At 41.2% G+C, this 25744-nt stretch overlaps 1 protein-coding gene across 2 annotated transcripts in view; it reads right to left on the bottom strand.

Moving 5' to 3' along the window:
• The window catches only part of HACE1 (HECT domain and ankyrin repeat containing E3 ubiquitin protein ligase 1), a 133993-nt gene that overhangs the window by 102029 nt on the left and 6220 nt on the right, over positions 1–25744 (bottom strand). The window contains exons 2-6 of one of the 2 annotated variants that reach the window (XM_062186555.1): positions 20199–20253; positions 19171–19260; positions 17989–18093; positions 9606–9681; positions 86–217 (exon numbers count right to left, since the gene is read on the bottom strand). In XM_062186555.1, coding sequence (XP_062042539.1) covers positions 86–217; positions 9606–9681; positions 17989–18093; positions 19171–19260; positions 20199–20253 — 458 coding nt within the window. The remainder of the gene's footprint in view (positions 1–85; positions 218–9605; positions 9682–17988; positions 18094–19170; positions 19261–20198; positions 20254–25744) is intronic. The other variant, XM_062186556.1, reaches the window with a different exon arrangement.

A 25744-nucleotide genomic window follows, 5' to 3' on the forward strand; every position in this document is an offset into this window, starting at 1 on the left:
CGAATATGCAGTGAAAAGTTTTTCATGAATTTCAATTTTTCAATGATAAATACATGCAACTTCAAGTCCTCATGGCTGAATTTACCGTCTTGTGACCATTCTGGCAGGCTACATGCAATGCTGTCTGCCCCATTGCATCCTCAACGTCGACATCACTGACGTGCTGCACGAGGTCATGCAGTAGTTCTGTCCGCCCATTCACAGCCAGCCAGTGGATCTGTGAAGCCAGTTAGTTACTTAACATTTGTGCAAGAGTATTTCACATTAAAAACAGAATGTAAATACTGCTTTAGTTTTCAACTGAGCATGATAGGCAAACTAAGGATATTTTAAGGCCATATAATTTTTTCCTATTTTTATTAGAAAATATATACATCATGTATTTCAAAACCAATAACTCAGTGGTTCAAAACAGTAAGTACTATAAACTTACCAAATTCTCTGTTTCTTAGGTAACTAGATTCTATGCACAGTTTGTCTCTAAAAACAGAAGTTGAATATTTTTCCTTTCCCAGAAGCTAACATAAGTTAAAAAGAAATGCCATATTCTCTACTTCCTATATTTTACAATTAATATATGTCTCTTACATAAATAATAAAAATATAGGGCCAATTAAAAAAAAAAAAAAACACCTAGAAGTCTACCACTCAAAGACAGATAGGCATAGTAGGCTAATCCTCCGCCTGCAGCGCCAGCATCCCATATGGGAGCCGGTTCTAGTCCCAGCTTACCCTCTTTGAATCCAGCTCTCTGCTATGACCCAAGTGCTTGGGCCCCTGCACTTGCGTGGGAGACCAGGAAGAAGCACCTGGCTCCTGGCTTCAGATCGGAGTAGCTTTGGCCACTGAGGCCATTTGGGGAGTGAACCAACAGAAGGAAGACCTTTCTCTCTGTCTCTATCTCTCCCTCTCACTGTCTGTAACTCTACCTCTCAAATAAATAAATAGAATGAAAAAAAAAAAAAGATAAAACTGGACTATGTTATTTATACATTTTTCTTTCTTTTTATTTTTAAAGTATTTATTTATTTGAAAAGCAGAGTGACAGACAGAAGGGAGAAAATAGAGCTCTTCCATCTGTTGGTCCACCCCCCAAAATGGCTGCAACAGCCGGGCTGGTACAGGCTGAAGTCAAGATCTCCATCCTGATCTCCCACATGCATGGCAAGGGTTGGAACACTTAGTCCTTCTTCCATTGCTTTCCCAGGCACACTAGCAGGGAGCTGGATCAAATCAGAGCAACCCAGACTAGAACCAATACTCTAATAGGTGATGCCAGCATCACAAGCAGCAACTTCACCCACTGTGCCACAACACCAGCTCCTATGTAATTCTATTTTATTTCTTTCCATTAAAAAATATCATGAAAGCAGGCACTTAGCCTAGTGGTTAAGATGCCATATCCCATACCTCAAAGTGCCTGGTTCAATACTCATTCTGATTCATGACTCCAGCTTCCTTCTGATGTGGCCCTTGGAAAACTGCAAGGATGGATCGTGTAACCGTGTCCTTGCAAACCATGTCAGAGAACTGGATTGCATTCCCAGCCCCATTATGGGCATTTGAAGAGTAAACCATCAGCTGGAAACACTCTCTCTCCATCTCTGTTTTGCCTCTCAAATAGATAAAATAAAAAATTTTAAATATCACAAAACCTTGGTTTTTAAATGGCAGACTGAGGGGCTGGTGCTGTGGTGTGATGGGTTACACAACTACCTACAATGTCCAAGTCCTGGCTATTCCATTTCCAATCCAGCTCCCTGCCAACGTTCCTGGGAAGGTAGCAGAAGATGGCCCAAGCAGCTGGGCCCCTGCCGTCCATGTGAGAGATCAGGATGGCATTCCTGGCTCCTGGCTTGGGCCTGGTCCAGATCTGCTGCTGCAGTTATTTGGGGTCTGAACCACTAGATGGGAGATGTGTGTGTGTGTGTGTGGGTGTGGGTGTGTGTGTGTCTGTCTGTCTGTGTCCTTCCCCATTCTGCCTTTCAAATAAATAAATAAATCTTTTAAAAAAATTGTAAATGGCAGGTTGAACACAAACATGAGCTGCTACTTCTTCCTAAAACCCCACAGAAATGACAGAATATTTTCTTAAAGAACAGACTCTTAAAGACATAAAGAAAAGAAAAAAAAAAAAGAATAACAACAAGTTTTAGAAGCTGAAAACAGATAATGCTTTTAGTTTCTAAGATGATATTTGCTGACTTGTCAAAATAAAAACCAGAATCCTAAATTAGAGCAGAAAAAGCTAAGAAGAAATATGACTCAGATCACAGAAATCCCAAAAGGCTCGAGAATGAACAATAAGCACCACGTACCTCCTGAAGCAGAGATGAATATGGAATGAGAGAGATTAGTTGAAAGTTAATAAGATTTACACTCTCAGATCCGTACCCTTTCTAACTCTGTAAGATCAATGAAGGCCCCTCCTCAATCTGACAGAACACAGAGGCTTAGAAACAAAAACTCTCTCCCAATGAGAGACACCAAGCACAGGGAGCAGAGAGTATTTCAGTGAAAAGGAGAGATTAAGTACACGTTTACAAAATGAATACTGGGATCCCAAAGCATTCTTCCCTACCCAGCATCCAGACTGCTAACACCTTCTTGGCAGTTGGAACAGCTTTCTCTGAAGAATCTGATCAGCTAAAGACTAAATGTCTGTAGAAGGAAAGGAAAGGTCCTAGAAGCAAATGACCAAGCCTAACACCCCCCATGGGGTCCCCCTGTGAACAAACCTGAGGCAGAAAGAGCTTTCAAACACCTCCCACCAAACATTTGACAAATGTCTCTAATTTGAAGGACAAACTCAAAACAGAGCAAGAGAGGAACTGTGATTATTCAAGTAAAACCTCTATCTACAACTCATAAAGAACACATTGATTGTACACTTGAAACCAAAAACAGGATACTATTTTTTATATGAACAATACCAAAAAAAATAAAAAGGAACTCTCAGAAAGTGATACTTTGAGAGAGACATGCAAACTCAAAAAAGGCTTTAGAAGAAAATACTGAGGAAGCACAAAGACAAAGAAATGGCTAAACAGGAGTAAAACTTAAAGGGTTAGTACAAGAGATCTAATCATCAAATAATAGGAATTAGAAGAGAAGAGAACGAGAAATCAGAAGAGTGGAAATCATGAAAATAATGATGTGTCAAAATTTCTCAGGAGTTCCCCTTTACAAGTTGATAGAAACTATTATCCAGCAAAATGTATGAAACAAATCCAAATCAAGGCATGTAATTATGAAATATTAGAATGCTAAGAATAAAGTAGATTCTGTGTTTCTAAAGAGAGAAAAGCAAAATAGTTTTACAAAGACTCTATAATTAAAACAGCACCAAGCTTCACAACTGAAAGCTAGAACACTAGACAGCAATGCTCTCAAAATTCTGAGAGAAAACGATGTCCACCTTGGAATTTTACTGTCAGTTATATGATTGGACAGATTCAAACACTCAAGTCATATCCAGACTTGTAAATGGCAACAGATTTACTTCCCATGCAACTTTTATCAGGAAACTACCAGAGCTGTGCTCCAGCAAAGTGACAGAATAGTTATCAGGAAAGACAGACGTAGGCCCCATTTAACCCAGAGCAAGAGAAAGGCAAAAGGAGCCTCCAGGGTGACGGTGAAAAGACATTCCAAATGGCAGCCGGCGCCGCGGCTCAATAGGCTAATCCTCTGCCTTGCGGCGCCGGCACACCGGGTTCTAGTCCCGGTCGGGGCACCGGATTCTATCCCGGTTGCCCCTCTTCCAGGCCAGCTCTCTGCTGTGGCCAGGGAGTGCAGTGGAGGATGGCTCAAGTGCTTGGGCCCTGCACCCCATGGGAGACCAGGAGAAGCACCTGGCTCCTGCCATCGGATCGGCGCGGTGCACCGGCCGCAGCACGCCAGCCGCGGCGGCCATTGGAGGGTGAACCAACGGCAAAGGAAGACCTTTCTCTCTGTGTCTCTCTCTCACTGTCCACTCTGCCTGTCAAAAAAAAAAAAAAAAACAGATTGGAAAGAAAACTATCCTCAGATGATATGATTACCTATGTTGAAAATCCTAAAGAAACTCCCAAACAATTCCTAGAACCAGTAAGTTAATTCAACTTAGCTGCAGGATACAAGAACAACACACAGAAAATAACTGCATTCCCATATACTAAGGCTGAACATGTAGAAACCCAAACTAAAAAAAGAATACTAAACGGCTGGCACTCTGGCTTAGCAGGTAAAGCTGCTGTCTGTAGTGCCGGCACCCTATATGGCGCAGGATCGAGTCCTGGCTGCTTCACTTCCAATCCAGCTCTCTGCTATGGTCTGGGAAAGCAGTAGAAGATGGTCCAAGTCTTTGGGCCTCTGTACCCACGTGGGAGACCCAGAAGAAGCTCTTGGCCCATGGCTTAAGATCAGCTCAGCTCTGGCCACTGTGGTCGCTTGGGGAATGAACCAGCAGATGGGAGACCTCTCTCTCTCTCTCTCTCTGCCTCTGCCTCTCTGTAACTCTGCCTTTCAAATAAATAAATAAATCTTTTTTAAAAAATAGAATACTATTCACAACTGCCCCAGAGAAAAAGAAAACTTGTAGATACACTGTTTATGGATTGGAAAAATCAACATAGTAAAGATGTCAACTCTCCCCAAACTGATCTCTCAGTTTAATCCAATCAAATTCTTCAAAACTCAATTCAATAAAAATCTCCAGAAAGCCTTTTTTTATTATTATTTTGGCATAGTTTTTTTTAAGATTTTTTTAAATGTATTTGAGGCCAGCGCCGCGGCTCAATAGGCTAATCCTCCGCCTTGCGGCGCCAGCACACTGGGTTCTAGTCCCGGTCAGGGCACCGGATTCTATCCCGGTTTGCCCCTCTTCCAGGCCAGCTCTCTGCTGTGGCCAGGGAGTGCAGTGGAGGATGGCCCAAGTCCTTGGGCCCTGCACCCCATGGGAGACCAGGATAAACACCTGGCTTTTGCCATCGGATCAGCGCGGTGCGCCGGCCGCGGTGCACCGGCCGCAGCGCACCAACCGCGGCGGCCATTGGAGGGTGAACCAACGGCAAAAAGGAAGACCTTTCTCTCTGTCTCTCTCACTGTCCACTCTGCCTGTCAAAAACTAAAAATAAATAAATAAATAAATGTATTTGAAAGGTAGACTTATGGGGGGCGGGGTCAGGGTAGAAAGAGATCTTCCATCAGATGGTTCAGCCCCGAGGTGGCCACAATCACTGGGGCTGGCCCAGGCCAAAGCCGGGTGCCTAGAACTCCATCCAAGTCTCCCACCTAGGTCGCAGGGGCCCAAGTACTTGGGTCATCTTCTGCTGCTTTTGCAGGTGCATAAGCAGGGAGCTAGATGGGAAGTGGTGTAGTTAGGACTCAAACAGGTACGCATATGAGATGCTGGCATCACAGGAAGTGGCTTAACCCACTGTGCCAGAACATCAGCCCCTAGACACATTTATGATAAAATGAATATGGAAAGCAAAGCAACCAGACAGCTAAAATAATCTTGATATGGCAAGCAACAGAAAGGGAAAGCAGTAGAAGATGGCCCAAATGCTTGGGCCCCTGCACCCTCACAGGAGACTCGGAAGAAACCTCTGGCTCCCCGCTTCAGATTGGCCCAGCTCCAGCCATTGTGGCCGTTTGGGGAGTGAACCAATGGATGGAAGGCTTTTCTCTCTATCTCTCCCTTTCTCTCTCTATAATTCTACCTCTCAAATAAAAAAATAAAATCTTTCCTTAAAAAAAGTAATTTGATTCATATGTTTATAAATAATTTTGTTCAATAAAAATTTTTATTCAAAAAAATTTTTCCATTCTACCTTCTGTAAAGTTCAGGAAGGAAAAGGAGAAATTAGCAAATAAAAACTTATGTAGTTAAATAGATCATATTAACACGGACATCTTACCTTGTCTAAACTAAGGAAACCATGTCTAAGAAAAATCTAACTTAATTAGAACCAGCACTGTAAGTTAAACCTCCGCCTGAGCACTGGCATCCCATATGGGCACTGGTTTCCCAGCTGCTCCACTTCTGATCCTGCTCCTTGCTAATGGCCCAGGAAAGCAGCACAATGTGGCCCAAGTGATTAGGATCCTGCAACCATGTGGGACACCCAGAAGAAGCTCCTGCCTCTGGATCGGCCCAGCTCTGGGTATTGAGGCATACGGGGAGGGAATCAGTGGATGGAAGACCTCTCTCTCTGTGTGTTTCTCCCTCTGTCTGTAACTCTGCCTCTCAAATAAATAAATAAATAAATCTTTAAAAAACAGAAAGATCTATGTAATTTCCAGGGCTTTACAATCCTCTATAGCATCTACCACATCACTAAACATCTTGAATACAATCTTTCCTTAGAGTAGATGATATTATATTGCTAATCTATAATAAAATCTGAATTTTCACAAGAACTACAGATTCCATGTAATTGTCATAATTGAGCTTATTTGTTTTAATAATTTTTTTTTAATTTTTATTTTTTTTGACAGGCAGAGTGGATAATGAGAACGAGACAGAGAGAAAGGTCTTCCTTTTTGCTGTTGGTTCACCCTCCAATGGCCGCTGATCCGAAGCCAGCAGCCAGGTGCTTCTCCTGGTCTCCCATGCGGGTGCAGGGCCCAAGCACTTGGGCCATCCTCCACTGCCTTCCCGGGCCATAGCAGAGAGCTGGCCTGGAAGAGGGGCAACCGGGATAGAATCCGGCACCCCAACCGGGACAAGAACCCGGTGTGCCGGCACCACAAGGCGGAGGATTAGCCTGTTAAGCCACGGCGCCGGCCATAATTGAGCTTATTCTAATAGGTCATTCACAGCACAACTCAAATCTGAGGGAAGTTGTTTTGTTATGCCTCGCCCCCCAAGTTTTTAATCAAAACAGCCTTGAAAACTGGCATGCTAAGTGAATATTCAGTATTCCTTTTCATTCACAAATTAAAAGATTCAAAATGAGCAACTACTATCAAAGGTTGGTAAGGTTGGTACACTTAACAAAAACTTAACTTCTACCACATTTTATTAATCTCTACAGATTTATTTATTTGAAAGTCAAAGTGACAGAGAAACAGAGACAGAGATCTTTCCTCCTGTAATTCACTCCTCAAATGGCAGCAACAGTCAGGGCTGGACCAGGCTAAAGCTAGGAGTCAAGAACTCTATCCAGGTCTCCCACATGGGATGGCAGGGACTCAAGTACTTCAGTCATCATCTGCTGCTTCCCAGAAGCACTACAAGGAAATGGACTGGAAATGGAGCAGATGGGACTAAAACTGGCACTCTGATATGACACATGGACATCTCTACTTCTAAAACCATTAACACTCCAATAAAACAACAAGTTGGTTAAAATTTTTGGATTTCAACAATCCACCCATATCCCTTATCACCTCTCTATATTACTTTATTACATAAAAAATAAAGTATATATTTAGTATGCACATATTACAATAAGCTACAATTTACTATATATAAATATATAATTTATAATTATAATTATAAATAATTATATATAATTAAATATATTATATTTATATTATATGAAAATATATAAATAAATATATGTTTACTATAATATATAATAAAATATATTGACTTATTCTTGCCAAAATAGTCATATGGCAAAATGGATAAAAAACACTAGTTTAAGAAAGATAACAAGTCTGAAAAGGACATCAGCCAAAATGTTAACAGTGATTATCTCTGAGTACAGGAAAGAGAAGAATGCTCAATCCGCTGGTAACCTCTCTGGTTATCATTTTTTTTCTTTCTGCCTAGCCATATAATTTTCCTCTAATGAATACATTAAAGGTAATTAGAAGGACATAATGGGCCAGCGCTGTGGCTTAACAGGCTAATCCTCCGCCTTGCGGCACCAGCACACCAGGTTCTAGTCCCGGTCGGGGCACCAATTCTGTCCCGGTTGCCCCTCTTCCAGGCCAGCTCTCTGCTATGGCCCGGGAAGGCAGTGGAGGATGGCCCAGGTCCTTGGGCCCTGCACCCGCATGGGAGACCAGGAGAAGCACCTGGCTCCTGGCTTCGGATCAGCGCGATGCGCTGGCCGCAGCGCGCTACCGTGGCGGCCATTGGAGGGTGAACCAACGGCAAAAAGGAAGACCTTTCTCTCAGTCTCTCTCTCTCTCACTATCCATCTGCCTGTAAAAAAAAAAGAAGGACATAATGAAAAAACAGCTTTCCTCTAATGAACTTACACCATACTTCAACACAGATTCTCCCAGAAGTCCCTTGAAAGTCAAAGACTCTCTTTTTCTGCCTTTGCCTCTGCTTCTGCCTCTCTGTAATGCTGCCTTTCAAATAAATAAATCCTAAAAAAAGTAAAATAAATAACGGGGGTGGGGAGGAGCCAGCACTGTGGCATAGCAGATAAAGCCTCCACCTGAAGTGCTGGCACCCCATCTGGGTACCAGTTCGAGACCGGGGTGCTTCACTTCTGATCCAGCTCTCTGTTATGGCCTGAGAAAGCAGTAGAAGATGGCCCAAGACCTTGGGCCCCTGCACCCACTTGGGAGACCCAGAGAAGCTCCCGGCTCCTGGCTTTGGAAGTGCCCAGTTACGGCTGTGGCTGCCATTTTGTGAGTGAACCAGGAGATGGAAGCTCGCTCTCTCTGCCTCTGCCTCTCTGTAACTCTGCCTTTCAAATAAATAAATCTTAAAAAAAAAAAAAAAGAAGGAAAAGAAAATCAATGACAATAGCAAGGGATGCAAGACTTCAAAATAAACAAAGTCATTGGTTTAGAAAGGAGAAGGGAGAGGCAGGCATTATAGTGCCAAAGGTCAAGTCACTACTTAGGCTCGCCCTATCCTATACCCCATACAGGAGTACTTTGGTTTAAGTCTCAGCTCCACTTCCAGTCTAGCTTCCTGGGAGGCAGCAGATGATGGTTCAAATACTTGGGTCTCCAACACCAACACAGGTGATTCAAATTGGCTTCTGGCTTTGGCTTGGTCTGGCCTACCCCCAGATGTTGTGGGAATGTGGGGAGCAAACCAGTAGGTGAAAGATCTGTCACTGTGCCTTTCAAATAAATAAATAAACAATAAAGAAGAGAAATCCAATTTTTAAATTTTTATTTTTAAAAATGGGAGAAATGGCCGGCGCCGCGGCTCAACAGGCTAATCCTCCGCCTTGCGGCGCCGGCACACCGGGTTCTAGTCCCGGTCGGGGCACCAGATTCTATCCCGGTTGCCCCTCTTCCAGGCCAGCTCTCTGCTGTGGCCAGGGAGTGCAGTGGAGGATGGCCCACGTTCTTGGACCCTGCACCCCATGGGAGACCAGGATAAGCACCTGGCTCTTGCCATCGGATCAGCGCGATGCGCCGGCCGCAGTGCGCCAGCCGCGGCGGCCATTGGAGGGTGAACCAACGGCAAAAAGGAAGACCTTTCTCTCTGTCTCTCTCTCTCTGTCCACTCTGCCTGTCAAAAAAAAAAAAAAATGGGAGAAATGGTTAAACTGTAACTTCCCTTAATAAATTATGTTGAAAACTCAACATTCTGTACCTTACTATAAAAAAGTAACTTGCAAAAATATCTGTACTTTGCATTACCATCACATTCATCATTTTCAAAAAAGTAGTTTAATAAAACTGATAGCACTTACTGCTGTAAGGCCTTCATTATTACAAATGTTGACATCAGCACTGTATTCTAATAATTTACTCATACATTTTTTTTGCCTGAAGAGAAAAACAGATAGTCACAGATCATTGCTACTAGAAAAATATAAATCATTTTACTAAAACATTAACAATAATCAACATTAGTTTATGATATCATTACCTGTATCTGCAATATTTAAATAATATTTAAAATAAAATATAAAACTGCTTTTATGATTCAAAGATAGTAAAGAAATGGCACAATTCAGTTTTGTAATTCAAATTACAAAGAGACTTTTAATATTGATTAAATACATGGAATAGTAATCTTCATTAGAGACATAAGAAAATGTAAGTCTAATGGAAAGGGGATGTTTATAACAAAATGATGTCAATATTGTATCCTATATTCTTGATTATAAAATATTCAAAAGATAATATTCAAATGAATTACAAAAACATAATCAGAAAATCAGTAAAATGTTGAGTCTATCCACTTTTTTTCAATTACTTTTGTGGTATAATAGATGTGACATAAAATTTACCATCTTAACCACTTTTAAGTGTACAGTTCAGTGGCATTTTACTTATTATAATATCTTTAAGTTTTATCCATGTTATAGCATACCATCAGAATGTCTTTCCTTTTTAACGCTAAATAATATTTCATTATATGTATTTACCATACTTTGCTTACCAGTTAATGGACACTCAGGCTGCTTCCACATTTTAGCTACTGCAAATAATACTACTATGAATAAGCATGTGAAATTATTTCTTTAAACTCTGCTTTCAATCCTTTTAGATTTTCTCCCAGAAATAGATCTGCTGGATCATATGGCAATTCTACTTTTAAATTCTGAGGAACTACCATATTGTTTCCCACAGCAGCTTTATCATTGGACGTTCCCAGCAAGTACACAAGAGCTCCAATTTCTCCACATCCTCCCCAATACCTGTTATTTTTTGTAGACATTCTAATGGGTATGAGCTGCCATTTCATTGTGGTTTTCTGTTTTTTTCTTAAAAATTTATTTGAAAGGCAGAGAGAGAGAGGAGAAAGAAATCTTCTGTCTACTGGGTCATACCCCAAAAGTCCACAACAGCCAGGGCTGGGCAGGGCCAAAGCCAAGAGCCAGGAACTACGTTCCAGGTCTTCCATGTGGATGGTAGAAACCCAAGTAATTAGAACATTAACTGCTGCCCCCCAAACACATTAGCAGGAAGCTAGATTAGAAGTGTGAAGTAGCTGGGAACTGACCCAGGCACTCTTACATGTGATGCAGGCATCCCAAGCAGTGGCTTCACCTCCTGCACCACAACACCCACCCCTATCATTGGCATTTTGATTTGCATTTCCCTAATTACTGATGTTGAGCATCTTTCCAGGTTCTTATTAATCATTTGTGTATCTCTAGAGAAATGTCCATTCTTTTCCTGTTTGTTTTTAAATTGCTACTCCATTTTGCTTACAATGTTTCCTCTAATCCATTCCCAGTAACTACACAATATTCATTTTAATTCCCCTTCAGTACTGAAGCCTGTATGGATTCCTATGAACTACAAAGAATCTCATACTCCCCTCACATGGTCATCAGCTTTGAGATATATATATATATATATATACACGCATACTTTCATATATATGTAAAAACATATATATCATATACATATTATATAATATACATTAATATAGTATATCACATAGAATATATATATGTGTATGCACTATTATTTACTCAACCAGATCATACACTTCTTCATGCTATTGCTTCTTTTTTTTAATTTTTTTAAATTTATTTGACAGGTAGAGTTATAGACAGTGAGAGAGAGACAGAGAGAAAGGTCTTCCTTCCATTGGTTCACTACCCAAATGGCCACCATGGCCGGCACTGTGCTAATCCAAAGCCAGGAGCCAGATGCTTCTTCCTGGACTCCCATGCGGGCGCAGGGGCCCAAGCACTTGGGCCATCCTCCACTGCCTTCCCGGGCCACAGCAGAGAGCTGGACTGGAAGAGGAGCAGGCGGGACTAGAACTGGCACCCATATGGGATGCTGGTGCCGCAGGCAGAGGATTAACAAAGCGAGCCACAGCACCGGCCCCATGCTATTGTTTCTTTTCACTTAATACTAAGCATAGCCAAGCACACAGTAACTCTCAATAAAAACTTAATTGATTATTAATTAAATACTCAATATTGTAAGTCATTGGCTAAAACTCTTAACAGTTGAAAAAAATCAAAATTACTTGGTTGCTTTAATTTTTGTACCTGAAACAAAGCTAAATGCCATTTAAAAATCAGCGTTATAATCAAAGAAATGGGAGAAAATAAAGATCAGAGTAAACCTTCAAATTCAAATATTTATAAAGTTTCTTTATCTAACATATTGTTATGAAACTTTATGAAATAAATACTTCAAAATGGGAAAGAACAGACCAGATGGGGCCAGCACTGTGGTGTAGCAGGTAAAGATGCCGCCTGCAGTGCTGGAATCCCATATGGTCACTGGTTTGAGACTCAGCTGCTCCACTTCCAATCCAGCTCTCTGCTATGGTATGGAAGAGCAGTGGAGGATGGCCCAAGTTCATGAGCCCCTGCACCCGTGTGGGAGACCTGGAAAAAGCTCCTGGCTCCTAGCTTCAGATCAGCCCAGCTCTGCCGTTGTGGCTATTTGGGGAGTGAACCAGCGGATGGAAGACCTTTCTCTCTCTTTCTCTTTCTCTCTCTCTCTCTCTCTCTCTGCCTCTGCCTCTCTCTGACTTTCAAATAAATAAACAAATTTTTCTAAAAAAAGAAAGAGAGAGAGAGAAAGAAAGAAAGAACTTAAGACCAGACCAGACAATTCTATTAAAATATACACATTGATGGAGTAGGCATTTATCCTGGAAGTTAAGATGCCGATATACCACACTGGAGCACCTGGCTTTAACTGGCTTTAAATCTGAGCTCCTAGTTCCTGACAGTAGTTTCTTGCTGTTGCAGACCCTGGAAGGCAGCAGGAATGGAAGTCATTGGGTTCCTAACACCCATCTGGGAAGCCTGGATTGCATTCTCAGCTCATGGTTTCAGCCTGGCCCAGTCTCAGCCACTGTGCACACTTGGGGGGATGAACCAGTGAAAGGGAGTGTATTCTTTCTCTTCCTTCCTTCCTTCCTCTTTTTCTCTATGCCTCTCATATAGATACATTTTTTTGAAACCAAGTAAATATATTGCTTAAAGTATGTGTGTTTGTGTCTATATCCATATGGCTGGATTTCTAAAACCTGATATCCAGAAGCCTGATGTGAACCATTAGTCTAGTACCAAAATAAACAGGATAGGAATAGGTGGGAACAGAACAGAGAAATAGAGCCCAAAAAAGTGTTTAGGGTAGGAGTTCTTGGAGAAAAGCAAAAATCCCTCTCCCAAAAATAATCCCCCTCTCAAAATGAACTGCAAAAGGTACAGAGAAATATACCCTATTTTTCTTTTTTTTAAAGATTTTATTTATTTATTTATTGAGAGTTAGAGTTACAGACAATGAGAGGGAGAGACAGAGAGAAAGGTCTTCCTTCCATTGGCTCACCCCTCAAATGGCCACAATGGTCGGAGCTGCAACAATCCAAAGCCAGGAGCCAGGAGCTTCTTCCAGGTCTCCCACGTGGGTGCAGGAGCCCAAGGACTTGGACCATCTTCTACTGCTTTCCCAGGCCATAGCAGAGAGCTGGACTGGAAGGGGAGCAGCTGGGACTAGAACCAGCGCCCATATGGGATGCCGGCGCCGCAGGCAGAGGATTAACCCACTGCACCATGGCGCCGGCCCAACCCTATTTTTCTTACTCACTACTACTACTTCCCAGATTATGAGTAAGTCAAAACAACTCATACATGAGCACCTATTTTGCTACCAATTTAAAAGCAAAATATTAATTAACATATGGGCTCCATCCTTTATGAGTTCATAATGTAGCCCAAAAAATAACAAAAGTTTCAAACCTGACCAATAAGCACTCTAAAGATACACAATAATTTCAAAGTCTTCTAACATCCTCCTATAATTGTGAGCAATGTCAGATCTCGCTGTACAAGGAAATAACTATTTTCCTGCCCAGATATTATAACAATTTCAGGAAACTTATGGTAACCCAAATGACACAGGGGCAGTCATCCAAGTGCTCTGTGGAAGCTTAATGGGGCTTCTATTGGAAAGAGGAGCAATTCAGTACAGCACTAATGGTAAAAAGAGAGAAATGATAAAGCAAGCCAAAAGAAATATGCTACCCATCAGACAAGATAGCTAAGGGAACAAAACAAAAAGCTAAAACCAATAAAAAAGATGTGCCAGCAAAAGAGACAGAGTAGAATTTTCCTATGATTACTGCTTTAGTATGGACTTACTGGAACTCAAAGAAATGAAAAAGCAGCTTCTGAAAACATCTGCAGCTACAGAAAGTAACAAATGCTCAAGTCCATTAGCAAAACAAAATGCAACTCTAAGTTGTAAAACACACCCATCAATAAACAATAAAAACCAGAAAATTTAAGTGTTGAATATTGCAAACAATCTTTACAGAAATAAAGGCATCCACATTAAAGGGTCATAAACTTTTGTTCCTTTTCTTCTCATTGACTTGCTATGTGAATCATAGTATTTGTCACATTTCTTCATTTTTAAAATGTAATGGTTTTCTTCGATTATTATTAATACAAATAGTAATCAAAATCATTTTCTATGTGCCACTTAAAAGGCCTTTATTTCTAACAACAAAAAATAGTACATGACAAGTCTTTTTGTCCAACAAAGAACTTCTTGTTATTCAAATCTAAGACCTTTCTTGGTTCTTAACACTGAATTCATGACTAAGTCTCATCCTACAATGACTTTTTAAATCCCTCCCCTGCTATCCAATGCATCCTTTTGTTCACAGTTTAATTTTAATTAAAGACATTTTAATACATGCAACCTTTTCACTTTGTCACTATCCTTCCAACACTTGGGATGGTGTAGCTGGATGTGAGATAAATTCAGCAAAGGAATCAATGATTTATTCTATGACCTTAGATGTCAACATACCTAATGTGGCTAATTATTATAAAACAAAGTGTTTAATAGGCACATGGTAGCCTGCTATAACAATGGACACTTAAACTGGCTCACATGCTAAATCAGGAACCAGGGAAGATAAGACAGGGTCAAAGGACTACGCCTTTCCACTATCAAACCTGGACATCACTATGGCTCTTATCATTTGGGTTCTACTTTAATCTTAAATGTAAAAATTTGGTCTCAGATCAACACGATGGGCAATGTTAGCTTCATGTCCATCTTACTCAGGCAGCCACCTCAACTATCCAGAATCCCAGTTTAAAATTAGAAACAAAAAGAGCTTCAAGAGAAACCAAAAGAGACATAGGGGGAACATACTTGTGTAGAGTTTTACAGTATTTGAAAAGGATTATAGGGGTGGACATTTGGCCTAGCAGCTAAGATGCTCAAGTTCCAAAGTGGAGCGCTTAGGTTTGAAATCCAACTTGGCTCCCGACTCCAGCGTCCTACTATATAGACCATGGAAGACAGAAGTAATAGCTCAGGTAAATGGGTTCCTTCCACCACCGAGTTCTGACTGGCTGCTGCAGGCATTTGGGCAGTGAACCAGCTCACTTGTTCTCTCTCTTTCTCTCTCTCTCTCTAGCTCTCTCATTTTCTGTGTCTCCCAAGTAAATTTTTAAAAAAATTTTAATTGTAAAAATTTTAAACATATATTCCTCAGGCCCTGAATCAAAAACTACTTATTTCCACTTTAAACATAATTCTAATCATTTTGGATTGGTTTCTCAGTCCAACAAAATTTCAAGAGGTAAAAAACATGGTAGAGGCAGAGATATGACATCTGAAGCTCCTGGCAGAAAAGAAGGGGAAAAAACATATTCTAGCAGGATTTAAAACAGCATACTGGGGCCAGTGCTGTGGCGTAGCAGGTAAAACAGCCACGTGCTGTGCCAGCATCCCATATGGGCACCGATTCATGTCCCCGCTGCTTCACTTACGATCCAGCTCTCTGCTGTGGCCTGGGAAAGCAGTGGAAGATAGTCCGAGTCCTTCAGCCCCCGCATCTGCGTGAGAAACATGGAAGAAGCTCCTGGCTCCTGACTTCAGTTCAGCGCAGCTCCGGACATTGCAGCCAACTGGGGAGTGAACCAGCGGATGGAAGACCTCTCTCTCTCTGCCTCTCCTTCTCTATGTAACTCTGACTTTCAAATAAATCTTTAAAAATAAAAGAATTTTAGCCGGCGCCGCGGCTCACTAGGCTAATCCTCCGCCTTGCGGCGCCGGCACACCAGGTTCTAGTCCCGGTCGGGGCACCGATCCTGTCCCGGTTGCCCCTCTTCCAGGCCAGCTCTCTGCTGTGGCCAGGGAGTGCAGTGGAGGATGGCCCAAGTGCTTGGGCCCTGCACCCCATGGGAGACCAGGAGAAGCACCTGGCTCCTGCCATCGGATCAGCGCGGTGCGCCGGCCGCAGCGCGCTACCGCGGCGGCCATTGGAGGGTGAACCAACGGCAAAAGGAAGACCTTTCTCTCTGTCTCTCTCTCACTGTCCACTCTGCCTGTCAAAAAAATAAAAAATAAAAAATAAAAAAATAAAAGAATTTTAAAAACCAGCATACAGGGGGGAGCTGGTGCTCTGTAGAAGAAGTAGGTTAAGTGTCTGCCCACGGTACCAGCATCCCATTTTTGCGCCAGTTCAAGTACTGGCTGCTCCTCTTTTGATCCAGCTCTCTGCTTATGGCCTGGGAAAGCAGTGATGATGGCCTGGGTTCTTAGGCCCCTGTACCCATGTGAGAACCCAGAAGAAGCTCCTGGCTCCTGGCTTCAGATAAGCCCAGCTCTAGTGTTGCAGCCATTTGGGGAGTGAACCAGCAGATGGAAGACCTTCTTTCTCTCTCTCTCTCCCTATCTGTAATGCTATCTCTCTGGCCAGGAGCCAGGTGCTTCTCCTGGGCTCCCATGCGGGTGCAGGGCCCAAGCACTTGGGCCATCCTCCACTGCACTCCTGGGTCACAGCAGAGAGCTGGACTGGAAGAAAAGCAACCAGGGCAGAATCCAGCGCCCAGACCGGGACTAGAACTGGGGTACTGGCACAGGCGGAGGATTAGCCTATTGAGCCACGGCGCCGGCCTGGCTGCTCCACTTCTGATCCAGCTCCCTGCTAATGTGTCTGGGAAAAGCAGTGGAGAATGGCCCAAGTGCTTGGGCCCCTGCACCCACATTGGAGACCTGTAAGAAGCTCCTGGCTCCTGGCTTAGGCCTGGCCTGGCACCAGCCATTCCAGCCATTTGGGCAGTGAACCAGTGGATTAAAGATCTCTCTTTGTTTTCAAATAAATAAATCTTTAAATAAAAACAGCACACAAAACATAGTAATGCTCCTAATGATGACAAAGGTTATCAGGAAAAGACAAAAGTATATTTAATATGCCATTTTTAACTTTGTCACTTTTTAGAAATACCTATTTTTGGCCGGCGCCATGGCTCACTAGGCTAATCCCCTGCCTGCAGCGCTGGCACTCCGGGTTCTAGTCCCAATCGGGGCACCAGATTCTGTCCCAGTTGTTCCTCTTCCAATCCAGCTCTCCACTGTGGCCCAGGAGTGCAGTGGAGGATGGCCCAAGTGCTTGGGCCCTGAACCCACGTGGGAGACCAGGAGGAAGCACCTGACTCCTGGCTTCAGATAAGCGCAGTGCCCCGGCCGAAGCGGCCATTTGGGGGGTGAACCAATGGAAGGAGGACCTTTCTCTCTCTCTTTCTCTGTCTAACTCTGCCTATCAAAAAAATAAATTAATTAAAATTAAAATTAAAAAGGAAATACCTATTTTTACATTTTTAGGCATATAATTTATTTTAGAAAACTTGTTAGAAATAAAATCGAAAAACAGATTCAGCACTCAAAGAAATAAGCTTGCTGTAATACAACTCATTCTCAAATAACTATAAACAAATTGAGTATAATATATTCTGTTTTTAATGCCACGAATAAATTAACTAAACAAGCAACTTGGGAAATAAGCCACAGAGTTAAGAGTGGCAAAAGATTAGCAGAGAAAAGATCAACAAAAAACAAAGGAGGAAATGATAGTTTTCAAAAAATAAAATGTCAATATAAGCAATAATGAATTTCTACAAATTTCAAAAAAGATCAGTGAACAATTTAACAAGTTATTAAATGTGGTAGTTATTTGAATATGTCTTTGGGAAATAAAAAATTATTGAAAATAAGATATGAACATCATATTTCTGATTTTCCTCATGGCAAATATTGGGAGAAAAACATCAAGTCAAAATAAAGTGTTATGTTAGTCATAATTGATAATACACTTAAGCTACTTAAGGAAAAAAAAATATTTACCCATTTCTAGCTGCCAAATGAAGCGGTGTACAGCCTGAAATATCTTGATAGTTAGGGTTTGCTCCTTTCTTTAGCAGCAGAACCAAGCACTCCACTGATCCACAACTAAAATAATTTAAAAGACAATTCAGATACAATCCACATATAGCCATATCTGACATAGATTAATTAAATGACAAAAATTCTATTAAATACAGTAAGGTCCACATTCTGTCACAAATAGTGAATATTTTCTATTTTCAATATGGGACAGTCAACTATGAAAACTATTAAGTATTTGAGAAATTCAAATAAAGTATTAGTTCATTAAAGAAACTATACAGTACTGTCAACTTTTTGGCCTTCCAGAAGCCAAATTCATCATGAAAAATTAATTTCAACACATTATCTAAATTCTGAAAAAGAGAATAGATATCAGTTAGCTAATTAATAACACACTGGAAGACTCTGGATAAAAATCATTCTCTTCTCAGGGCCAGCATTGTGGTGTATCGAGTAAGGCCGCAGCCCACAATACTGGCATCCCATATGGGTGCCACTTCAAGCCCTGGCTACTTCACTTCCAATCCAGCTCCCTGCAAATGGCCTAGGAAAAGCAACGGAAGATGGCTCAAGTGTTTGGGCCCTGTCACCCATTTGGGAGACCCAGATGAAGCTCCTGGCTCCTGGCTTCAGCCTGGCCCAGTACTGAACACTGTGGTCATTTAGGGAGTTAACAGTGGCTAGAAGATCTTTATCTCTGTCTCTGCCACTCTCTCTAATATAACTCTTTCAAATAAAATAAAATACATCTTTATAAAAAAATCATTCTGCCATCTAGGTCAAAAATATAAAGCCAATGACTTCATGTGCATTAAGTATATCCTCTTTATCCCTCATGTTGGTGGGATAAAAGAGAAATGTTAGTGGACGCATTCTCTAAATACATCCAAGAAAGACAACACCCATGCCTAAATATCTCTAATCAGATCTAGAACAAGCTAAGACAATAAAGACATAAGACTTGAGTCCAATACAAAAGTTAACAAGTTACATATGCAATACACTGGGCGCTATGCCCTAAGCTAGATAAAAAACTACTCAGCTGCCTGGCTTCTTTCCCCATAATGACTATGAAATAATACTGATTCAAAGCTTATTCCTCAATCTAGAGTTTTTAACCAAAAATATCTTTAGTCTTACTTTGCTGCAATGTGAAGCAAGCTTCTTTTCACACGTCCAAAAGCATAATTGACATCAAATTTTGAATTTGATAGTAGTTCAGAAACAGACCTATGCAAAAAAAAATTCAGAGAAATCAATATGTAAAAAAGTTTTTAAATGCAACAAATCAAGTGAGTAACTCTTTACTCCTCCTAATTTTTAAAAGATTCTGTCTCCTATCATTCAGAAAACAAGGCATTAACGTCTAAACATAGCATGGTATGCAGGGCAACATCATTCAAAAATCAACTAGTTTGATCAATAAACTGGTACTGAAAGATTTCTCATCTGCCACTTAAACAGTGCTGTATCAGCTGCTCTGAGGACACCCAACACAACAAAGTGGCTTCAGTTCCCTCAAGATTCTTACAAAGGGCAGGCATGACTGCTTTCCTTGCCAAAATTGAGCCTGCCTATATTAATTTTGGCCAAATAAAATAAGTCAGACAAAAACATTTTTAATTATACCAAACAGGAATTTTAAAGTAAATTATTTATATTTTAAACTTGTTTCAAAATATAGTTTCTCTTTATTTTCCTCTTATAGCAAACTACTCATGGCTAACCAGAGTAGAGCTGACTGCTGCAAGTTTAAAGACTCACACTGCCAATTACCTGTATCTTATGCATTCCCCTGTAAAGGAGTATCAAGATCAAACTAGTAAAAGGAACAATGTAGTAATATTTGTTCCCTCAGTCCTAATCTTTTATCATAAAGATTAGAAATGACATTTATATAAAACTATCATATTTTTCTCAGTGACCAACCAATACTTGAATTAATATCTGATGACTCATTTAGAAAATCTCTTATCACAAAATTTTACAGCTAACACGGGTCCTAGAAAATTGTGTTCCACATTTCAGATAGAAAACTATAACAACATTAAACAATCTGCCCCAAGACATCTATGTCAAAACTGTATGTGTGCATGCATATGTGTATTTACACGTTTAGAATCATCTACATCTCTTAAAAAGCATGAATTTATGAAATAGGCCCTCACCTGTGTTGATCAGCCATAACCATTGGCATTAATGTATAAACAGCAGTTTCATTATCTGAGTAAAAAAACATAAAATGAATACATTAATGTCCAAGAAATGATACTTTGGATTTAGCATTTTTTTAAAATTCTACACAGGAAGCAGAGGAGAGAGATGGAAGCATGTAAAATAGTACAAATACCAGTGGTATAGCAAAATCTCAATATCACAAAATTTCGTATCCCCTCTACTGCTTATCCTGTTTACTTTTACATCCTGATAAAAGAACTCTGCTACAGGATGTAAGAAGAAAACTAGAGACCCAATATTTTCTGCATCTTTAACAACTGAAATCTCTTTTACTTCCAAAGACTGTTTAGAGATATTGTGTTTTATCATACTTATACATAGACTGGAGGAATTTTAAGTATATAATAAAGAAATATATGCTAAAATAATTTTTTAAATATTCACTTATTTATGTTTAGTTTTTCAAAGGCAAAGTGAGAGAGAGAGAGAGAGGGAGAAACAGAGAGTCAGAGATCTCTATTGGTTCACTCCCCAGTAGCTGCAACATCCAGGGCTGGGACAGACCGTAGCCAGATGACAGGAACCCCATCTGAGTCTCCCACATGACTGGCAGGGACTCAAACACCTGAGCATCATCTCCACCCTTTCAGGCAGATTGAGAGTGATCTGGATCAGAAGCAGTGTAGCTGGAATTGTAATCAGCACTCTGATATGCGATACACGTAGGTGTCCTAAGTGGCAGCTTAAGCCATGGTGCCAAAATGACCACGCTAAAATAATTTTTAAAAGATTTATATTTATTTGAAAATGAGAGAGAGATCTTCCATCTACTGAGTCACTCCTCAGATGGCTGCAACAGCTTCTTCCAAGTTTCCCACATGAGTGGCAGGGGCCTGAACACTTTGGCCATCTTCTGCTGCTTTCCCAGGCCATTAACAGAGAGCTGGATTGGAAGAAGAACAGCCTGGACAAGAACCAGGGTCCATATGGGATGCCAGCATTGTAGGCAGGGACTTAACCCACTACACCACAATGCTAGCCACCTAAAATTTTAAAACCATAAGCATACATATTACTTGCCTTTTGCCAGTATTCCAAAAAAAAGAAATCATTTTTGAAGTTTTGATACAACATTAAAATCTTAACTTTACTTATCACTTTATACAACTCACAACATTATTATTTATATATGTTATGGCATAAAGTGACAAAACCTTGATCCAAAATAAAATGTAAAAATCAACATCTATGATACATATTATACCTTATAAATTGTAGATAATGCTTTCAAAAAAATTTTTTTTACTTGAGGGCAAGTTACAAAGAGAGGAAGACAAACATACAGACACACACACACACACACACAGAGACAGAGAAAAAGAGATATTTGGGGCCCAGCGCTGTGGCACAGGGGGTAACGCTGCCGCCTGCAGCACCAACATCCCATATAGGCACCGGTTCGAGTCCCAGCTGCTCCACTTCTGATCCTGCTCTCTGCTATGGCCTGGGAAAGCAGTAGAAGATGGCCAAAGTCCTTGGGCCCCTGCATCCGCGTCAGAGACCCAGGAGAAGCTCCTGGCTCCAGGCTTTGGATAGACGCAGCTCCAGCCATTGCAGCCAATTTGGGAGTGAACCAGCAGATTGAAGACCTCCCTCTCTCTGTGTAACTCCTTCAAATTAAATCTTTAAAAAATAAAAAATAAAAATAAAGGGAGAGAGAGAGAGAGAGATCTTCTATCCACTGGTTCACTCCCCAAATGGCCACAATGGCCAGGGCTGGCTCAGGCCAAAGCCAGGAGCCAAGAGCTTCTTCAGGGTCTCTCACATGGAAGCAGGGGCCCAAGCACTTAAGTCAGATTCCATTGCTTTCCCAGATGCATTAGCAGGGAGCTGGATCGAAAGCAGAGCAGCCCAGTCTCCAAACAGTGCCCAAATGGGATGCCAGCATCATAAGCAGTGGCTTAATCTATTATGCCACAATGACAGCCCCTTTAATTTTTTTAAAAAAATTTTTTTTATTTGAGAGGTAGAGAGGGAGAGACACAGAAAAATGTCTTTCATCTGCTGGTTCCCAGGCCACAGTTGAGAGCTGGATGGGAAGAGAAGCAGCCAGACTCAAAACAACACCCATATGGGATGCTGCCACCACAGGCTGAGGCTTAGCCTACTAAGCCACAGCACTAGACCTGGATTTGTTTTTAAAGATTTATTTATTTTATTTATTTGAACAAGTTATAGAGAGGAAGAGCTAGAGAGAGAGAAAGTTCTTCTATCCGTTGGTTCACTCCCCAAATGGATACAACAGCCAGGGCTGGGCCGGCTGAAGTCAGGAGCTTCATCCAGGTCTTCTTTTATGTATTACTAATTCTCATTTCTCAAGTTATTTTAGCAATTTATATTTTTAATAAGTTATTTATAGAAAAGTAACTGACAACTGCCACTTAGCTCTTTAAAAGTTAATATTGATGCTAAAATCAGTGTGCTCAAGTTTGAGAATAAATCAGGTATTTGTATAGCATCAAACTATCTCCAAAAAATGTTAATGGGGCCAGCACTGTGGCTTAACAGTTAAAGCTGCCGCCTGAGGCACTGGCATCCCATATGGGTGCCAGTTCATGTCCAGGCTGTTTCGCTTCCAATTGAGCTCTCTCTTATGGTTTGGAAAAGCAGTAGAAGATGGCCCAAATGCTTGGGTCCCTGCACCCACATGGGAGACCTGGAAGAAGCTCCTGGCTCTGGATCGACTCAACTCTGGCCTTTGTGGCCATTTGGGAAGTGAATCAGCAGATGAAAAACCTTTCTGTCTCTCCTTCTCTCTTTGTAATTATAACTCTCAAATAAATAAATAAATAAATCTTTTTAAATATGCTAATTACAAAGGAAAACAATAAAGAAATTTACAGTGAAAAATCCAGCCAACTCCACTTTAATCAACTAATAAAGGGTAGCATCACCAGAAGTAATACACATCATGTAGCTCCTGTTATGATCCACTGAGAAGAGCATATAACATTTGCATTATTCTTTTTTTTTTTTTTTTTTTGACAGCCAGAGTTAGACAGTGAGAGAGACAGAGAGAAAGGTCTTCCTTTTTGCCGTTGGTTCACCCTCCAATGGCCACCACGGCCGGCGCCCTGCGCCAATCTGAAGCCAGGAGCCAGGTGCTTCTCCTGGTCTCCCATGCGGGTGCAGGGCCCAAGCACTTGGGCCATCATCCACTGCCTTCCTGAGCCACAGCAGAGAGTTGAACTGGAAGAGGAGCAACTGGGACAGAATCCAGCGCCCCAACCGGGACTAGACCCCGGGGTGCCATCACCACAGGCGGAGGATTCGCCTAGTGAGCCGTGGCGCTGGCCCTGTATTATTCTTGCCAAAAATTCAGAACTTCAATCAAATCATGAGAAAACATCTAACAAGCTCAAATTAAGGGAAATTCCACAAAATACCTGACGAGTCCTTTCTAAGTCTTTTAAAATTTTGAATTAATATGTAATAGATGTACATTTTCATGTAGTACAGTGCAATTTATTTATCTGAGAAAAAGACTGAAAGATGCCAACACTGGTTTACTCCCTAAAAGTCTGCCAAGGCCAGTGCTAAGCCAGGCCAAAGCCAGGAGCTGGGAACTCAATCCAGGTCTCCTATGAGGGTGGCAGGGACCCATCCACTTTAGTCTACCTGCTGCCTCCCAGTGTCTGCATTGTGCAGCTAGGACTTGAACCAAAGAACTCTGGTATGTCATGTGGACATATTAACCACTAGGCCAACACCCACAATTTCTTAGTTTTAATAACTATTCTAGGGGTCGGTGCTGTGGCGCAACAGGTTAATGCCCTGGCCTGAAGCACTGGCATCCCATATGGGTGCCGGTTCAAGTCCCCTCTTCCAATCCAGCTTCTGCTATGGCCTGGGAAAGCAGTAGAAGATGGCCCAAATGCTTGGGCCCCTGCACCCGCGTGGGAGACTCGGAAGAAGCTCCCGGCTCCTGGCTTCGGATCGGCGCAGCTCTGGCTGTTGCGCCCAATTGGGGAGTGAACCAGTGGATAGAAGACCTCTCTTTCTGCCTCTCCTCTCTCTGTGTAACTCTGACATTAAAATAAATAAATAAATCTTTAAAAAAAAATAACTATTCTATGGTTATACAAGATGTTAACTTAGGGAAACCTAGGTGAAGAGTATATGGGACTATTTATACAACTTTTATATCCTCTAAAGTTACTTCCTAAAGTTTTGTTTTTTTTTTTTTTTTTTTTTTAAAGAAGAAGAACTGTTATAGATTAAGAGAGTCTTCAGAGAAATCAACCAAATGTATTGTATGAATCATGTCTGGATATTAACTCATGCATCAACTGTAAAAGGATATTTTTAAGACAATTTTTTAGGGAGGAAGGATGAACAAGGACTAGGTATTTGAAAATAATAAAAAATTATTACTAATTGAATTGGTTCTAATACTACTGATAAGTGTGCACTTGAAAAGCAATTTATATATTTAGAAATACATACTGAGCTATTTATAGGAGAAACAGAAAAGTTATTACCATTACTTTGCAATTTTTATAATATTTTCCTTTAAAGACATATTTATATATTCATTTGAAAGGCAGAATAATAGAGGAAGAGAGAATCCCAAATGGCTCCAACAGCCAAAGATGGGCCAAGATGAAGCCAGGAGCCAGGAATTCCATCAGGGTCTCCCACATGAGTGACAGGAGCTCACCTACTTGTACATTATTTGCTACCTTCCCAAGCGCATTGATGGGGAGCCAGATTGGAAGCGGACCAACCATGTCTTGGGACTCCAACCAGTGCTCCGATATGGGATGCCAGAGTCACAAGCAGCAGCTTAACCCACCAGCGCCACACCACCAGCCCCTACTTCATATTTTTGTTCTTGAGTTCACTACTGGTAAGTATATGCATGAAAATCAATTTGGTCCTACTCAATGTTTATAAGTTCATATGCAGATGCAATAGCTCTTCCCCTATAAAATAAAATAATAAATCCTGTTAATAACCAGAATGTTTTTTGAAGACATATATTTACTTATTTGAAAGGCAGAGTGACAGAGAAAGGGAGAGACACACAGAAAGAGAGAGAGATCTTTCATGCATTGGTTCGCTCCCCCAAACAGCCACAACAGCCGGGGCTAGGCCAAGCTGAAGCCAGGAGCCCAAAACTCCATTTGAGTCTTCCACATGTGTGACAGGGGTCCAACTACTTGGTCCATCATCTGCTGCCTTCCCAAGTACAGTAGGAAACTGGATCAGAAGCAGAGCAGCAAGGACTTGAACCAGCACTCTGATATGAGATGCTGGTATCCCAAGCAGCAGCACAACACCAGCCCCACAAAATGTTTTCAAAACTATCATCTTAAAGGCACTCCCTAAAGATGTTACAAATACCATTTCTTCTATCCTCACAAACACTTTATGAAGTAGGAACTAATATCCCCATTTTACAAATGAGAACACTGAAGCACTAAGTAAGAAGCAGTATAATGGTAGCTGATTCCAGAGCCTCCACAACACAAAC

This window comes from Lepus europaeus, chromosome 3 (assembly GCF_033115175.1).
Source record: "Lepus europaeus isolate LE1 chromosome 3, mLepTim1.pri, whole genome shotgun sequence".
Lineage (NCBI taxonomy): Eukaryota > Metazoa > Chordata > Mammalia > Lagomorpha > Leporidae > Lepus > Lepus europaeus.